General features: G+C 43.2%; 1 protein-coding gene across 2 annotated transcripts in view; it reads left to right on the forward strand.

The window, feature by feature from the left end:
- The window catches only part of ALG11 (ALG11 alpha-1,2-mannosyltransferase), a 28,086-nt gene extending 22,496 nt beyond the window's left edge, over positions 1-5,590 (forward strand). For both annotated transcript variants that reach the window (XM_075334582.1, XM_075334583.1), the window contains exon 4: positions 5,206-5,590. In XM_075334582.1, the coding sequence (XP_075190697.1) occupies positions 5,206-5,477 (272 nt within the window). In that variant the 3' untranslated portion in view covers positions 5,478-5,590. The remainder of the gene's footprint in view (positions 1-5,205) is intronic.
- Positions 5,591-6,000: the final 410 nt, after the last annotated feature.

Genomic DNA, 6,000 nt, shown 5'->3' on the forward strand with positions numbered 1-6,000 from the left:
TCAGCCTCTGTCACTGCATTCTGGTATGCTGTATATAAGCCCCCAATCTGCTGTGCAAGACAAAAAATGCTTTTTATTACACTCCTACAGGGTGGTCCAGTCTCATGGACATCTCTGGTCTTGATCTGGTGCCTGTTCTTCTTGCGATTGTCGTCCTCCTTCCCTGCTTCATGTGGATGACGCATCCTATGTCATCCATACACTCTTCTCCCCTGTCTTGCTCCTGCACATTCACACTTGTCTGCTCTGGTGAGGGCAGAGTGAAGTACTGTAGTGCATTCGTCGGCTTTACCTACGGGTTATCAGCGCTCTTTGGCATCTCCCTGCACATGCGCACTATAGTACTTGGCGCTATGCTTAGCAGGGCAGAGAGAAATACGCGTGATGTAGGGCACGTCATCTGCACAAAACAAGGAAGGAGGATGGCGATCGCAAGAAGAGAGGAGGCACTGGATCAAGAGCAGAGATGCCCATCAGACCGGACCACCCTGTCTGTAAATTTTTTTGTGTATAGTAGAGCAGATTGGGGACATATACAGCATACTAGACTGTAATGGAGGGCTGAAAGCTGCTGGCCGTACTTCATATTAAAGGGAACCTGTCACCTGGTTTTTCTCATATGTATACAAAGATGTCCGTGTATGTTGTGAATGATGAATCATAACCTATGGATAATACATCAGTCCTATACTCTTGTATGTAGATTATCCTGTTTTTGGGCCTTTGCTTGATAGTCGCCCCCCTTACCTGTGCCATTTCATTTCAAGAGTGTTCCAAATATAGTGGGATGGGGTCTATGTAGCCTGCAAGGGCGACTTTAGGGAATCTTCGGTATGCTCATATATTTGTATGGCTGATCACTGGCTTACATGGGTTTCTTTCTAAACACCTTAATGTCATGGATTAGCTGCAATTAATAGCGTAAAAAAGTTACTAATGAATTCACTTTAATTATTAGTATATAAAGGGGGCATGCTGGCTACTCAGTCCAGTAGCCAAGCCATTCTCTGTGTCACCGCCAATGTGAAGGGGGTTGGCTTAGCTATTACATAGAGCAGTCAGCCAACACCGTCCACTCCCAGCTTCTTTCTTTAGGAACTGATGTATATTGGGAAGTCGTGTAAACTTTTGTGTTCTGTACTAAGTAGTTAGCTCAATTTTAAACAAAGGATGTTTTGGCCGCTTTGTGTAAACTAATTGGATGGTCCAGCACTAGTGGCGAGCAAACTGTTTGGTGCGCGAGTGGTTGTAAATCTTCTGGAAAAGTGCTCAAGTTCTCCATTGACTTCCGTTATACTCAGTAAACGAGCACCCAAGCATCAAAATGCTCGTTACGCGTACCGAGCACCAAACTGTTCGCTCATCACTATCCAGCACCTATTCTAATGAATAGGACAAGGGCACCATACATGTGACGTGTGCACACGTCATGGCAGGTGACCGTAGACATCACGACATCTGGGCCCTCGCCTTCTGATACGGAAGTGAGTGGAGCCGGAATAATCCCTTTATGGTCTAACTGTGAGGATAACATTTCAGGTTTGCTAATGTAGCTACTATGCTATGCACACACCAATTGTCAACTGCACTCCACACATATAAGGCTTTTCCCACTATTAACTTTGTGCCAATTCTAATGAGACTCCACTCACCATGAGAACTGTGTAGTCTCTTGGTATACATAGAGGATCATAGCAGGGCTGGGTTTTTTGTTTTTTTTTTTTGTTTTTTTTTATAGCTTTCTTGTACCCTCACCAATTCGCCAGTCTTCTCCCACACTCTACAATGTGAGATCTGATGTAAAATATACATATACAGCTCTAGTAGTAACAACTGCCTCACTTTGCAAGTAAAATATTGAACTTAAAGGGGTTGTCCAAAACTTTTACATTGATGGTCTAGCCTTAAGGGGGCTTTACACGCTACGATATCGTTAATGTTTGGTCGCCGGGGTCAAGTTGTTAGTGACGCACATCCGGCGTCATTAACGATATCGCAGCGTGTAATACTTACCAGCGACCTCAAAAATGGTGAAAATCGTTCACCATGGAGAGGTCGTCCCAAAGTCAAAAATCGGTAAGGGTTGTTTAGCGTTGTGGTTCATCGCTCATGCGGCAGCACACATTGCTATGTGTGACACCGCATGAGCGAGGAACGTCTCCTTACCTGCCGCCGGCCCCAATGAGGAAGGAAGGAAGGAGGTGGGCGGGATGTTACGTCCTGCTCATCTCCGCCCCTCCGCTTTTGATTGGCCGGCCGCTTAGTGACGTTGCGGTGACGTCGCTGTGATGCCGAACGTCCCTCCCCCTTGAAGGAGGAATTGTTCGGCAGTCACAGCGACGCCGCCGACCAGGTAAGTATGTGTGATGCTGCCGTAGCGATAATGTTCGCTACGGCAGCGATCACAAACAATCGCATGCGCGACGGGGGCGGGTACTTACACGGTCGCTATCGCTAGAAATTGCTAGCGATATCGCTACCGTGTAAAGCCCCCTTTAGGATAGACCGTCAATGTCTGATTGGCAGGGGTATAACACCTAACCCCCCCCCATCGATCAGCTATTGTCGGGGCAGGCGGCGGTAGCAGGCAGCTGGAAATGCTCAGTTCTATAGCTCTTCCACCTTCTGATGGTGACTGTGACCGAATACTGCACGTCCGCTTCCTATTAATTTGAATAGAGGTGGATGTTAGGAATCCAGTCACAGCCACTATTTAAAAAAAAAAAAAAAAAAACCTACAAAAAAACGTGTATAAGCCATTTGATTAAAAATATTTTTATTCAAACAATTCATATTAAAAACATACATATAAAACACGAGATCACTAGCAAGTATCCTTAGGTTGTCAGAATTTTTTTTATTTTTTTTTAAGTCCAAAATGCAACCAAAAAATGTGTGTGTGTGTGAATATACTCTAAGTAGCAACAAGATGCCTGAAAACAGGGGCTGAAGAGAATCCTCATGTATAGTGGGATATAAGTTTAATATAGGAGAGATAGTAGCTGCTCAGAAATGACACATATTCTTGTAGGATGGTATAAGCAAACAAAGGATGTCTATATATAAGCAAAAGAGGAATGAGCTACTAGTTAACCCTCAAAGGTGGAAATAATTCCCAAAAGCAAGGTTTTGGCTAGATTTCCAGTGGTAAACATGGTGAAAACAATGCTATGAATGGAACAAAATAGAAAAAGCTGCACTAAAAGGAGCTAGTATGATAAGGATATTTATAAATGTCAGTAAGCTACAAGTCTCTGCAGCAGTGCAGAAGGAAAATATGAAAATGAGCAGGGCACCCAGCGGGGGATTTAAAAGGGTGGGTCACCCATATTTTTTATTGTCTAGTTCGATATTATATTGAGAAACAATGTTTCTCTCAAATACCTTGTGTTGGTAATAGTGCCTGTGAGAGGCGTTATTGCAGACCGCTGTTCCCCATCCAGTGATGTCACCGTCAAGTGCTGCACACGTCACATCCGTGCAGCCGGCTGCATTCTTCCTCACTGAGCTGCAGCCGGCTGCATTCTTACTCACTGAGCTGCAGCCGGCTGCATTCTTCCTCACTCACTGAGCTGCAGCCGGCTGCATTCTTCCTCACTCACTGAGCTGCAGCCGGCTGTGCAGCACTTGACTGAGACGTCACTGGAGCGGGAATAGCGTTTTTTGCCATTTTTACCACTGGAAATCTAGCCAAAACCTTGCTTTTGGGAATTATTTCCACTTTTGAGGGTTATCTATTAGCTCATTCCTCTTTTGCTTATATATAGACATCCTTTGTTTGCTTATACCATCCTACACAATATACGTGTCATTTCTGAGCAGCTATTATCTCTCCTATATTAAACTTATATCCCTCTATCCATGAGGATTCTCTTCAGCCTCCAATCTCCGCTACCCCCCTTCAGCATTCCTTGATAACTTGTTACAAACATTACTTATAAACACTATCCCTCCCATCCCCCCCTCCCCTCTCCATGCGACACGACCCAGACTCTAGCCAGCTATACTTTCAGCTCGCACAGGGACCCTGACAGATCTTCCTTCATGTACCATTCCGTAGACCTAAATGTGGACATTATTTGTATTGTTTCTTCTCTAGAACATACAACGCTTATGAACTTTCTCCATTTACTGAAATTTTGCTGTCATCCTTTCTTTACACCTCTCCACCATCACCTTCTCCAACATGAGCGTTTTTTTCAATTGATTAACAAGTTCTTCTTTTGTTGGTATTTCTTCACCAGCCACTTCTGAAGAATAGCCCTTTTACTTATCATTGCTATATCATGGAAAAGATTCGGTAACTTGTCTCCCCCTTTCTCTCCCTCCTCCCGATGCTGATAGTGAAATAACCAGACCATTGGATCCAACTCCACGTTTCTATTCCAGATTTTCCTCACTACCCCCTGGACCTGTTTCCAAAATCTTTCAATCCTCTCGCATTGCCATATCCCATGATCTAGATCTGTTTTTTCCGTACCACAATTTGGACAACTCATCATCTTATCTGGATGTCTTGCATTCAGTATATTAAATCCATAGATAGCTCTATGTATGATCCTGACTTGGGTATCTCTTAAGTTCTCATTCACAATCTTCTCCACTTCTTGATCTCCCAACTGCGTTGCCCACCCTTCCAACATTCTTCCTGATATGTTACGGACTTATATATATGTTTTTAATATGAATTGTTCGAATACAGATATATTTTTAGTTAAATGGCTTATACACATGTTTTTTTTGTAGTTTTTTTTTTTTGTCATTTTATGAGTGGAGCTACTTACTTATGATTTCTTGGTCCAGTGTAGGATTTTCACAACCACTATTATTTGATAGGGAAACTCTGGAACTGAGCATTTCCGGGAGCCTGCTGCTGGCACCGAGGACAGCTGATATGTGGGGGTGCCAGGTGTTGTACCCCAGCCAATCAGACATTGATGACCTTTCCTCTCAATGGGAAAGTAGTGGACAACTTCTTTAACACTAGAACTACTGAGGTAGTCATTTTGACTACTTTGCACCATGTATTTCTATATAGGTGTCACGAGTCCATTAGTTCTAGTGTTAATGCTTATCATGCTACCTGAGCTCCTATAAGTTACCATTGCTTAGGACTGAGGATGATATTTTTTGTTAGTGACTGATCCTCATCTATTTACAGAGTAGATATAAAATAACCTTTTCCATATGTTATTATCCTTCCAGGCGTGGTGGAGTGCATGGCAGCGGGAACAATTATTTTGGCTCATAATTCGGGAGGTCCCAGACTTGACATTGTCATCCCATATGAAGGCCATGATACCGGCTTTCTGGCAGACAGCGAGGAGAGCTATGCTGCGGCTATGGACCGTATCCTGTCTATGTCTGAAGAAAGCAGGCTACAGATCAGGCAGAGCGCGCGACGCTCTGTCTCCAGATTCTCCGACCAGGAGTTTGAAGTCAATTTCATTTCTGCTACTGAGATATTATTTAAATGATGCAGGACCTCGGGGGAGGTGATATGTATATAGTGTGGGTGACGGGAGGGAAGGAAGAGTGTAAAATATTTTTCTACTGAACCAATATGTATATAAAATGTGATTATGCCCTATTCACTACCGTTGTCTGGTATGTTTCTATATTCTCCACTGACTGTGTAAACGGGATAACTTGTTCAATTTCAGTTGGTTAAAAATAACAATATGTGAATCTATTGTACATGCCTCCATACAGCATTTATATATTAGCCTCCTAATGCTCTAGTACTTAGATATCACAGCTGATATTATAGGTTTCTCTGTCAGGATATATGATGGGCACCAAAAAAATACATCAGTGTGACCATGTCCTTACAACGAAGCTTTGTCTCACAGGTCTCTTTAAACCACTTAGAGAACCCATCACTAGGTTTTTCCCTTATGAGATGTGGCCACCTCCAGTGAGCCCTTATATACAGCATTCCAGAGCCCAATCCACTCTGTATAACAAAAAACACGTTTATTATACTCTCCTCTTGGGTGG

The sequence above is a fragment of the Anomaloglossus baeobatrachus genome, chromosome 2, assembly GCF_048569485.1.
Source record: "Anomaloglossus baeobatrachus isolate aAnoBae1 chromosome 2, aAnoBae1.hap1, whole genome shotgun sequence".
NCBI classification, from domain to species: Eukaryota; Metazoa; Chordata; class Amphibia; order Anura; family Aromobatidae; genus Anomaloglossus; species Anomaloglossus baeobatrachus.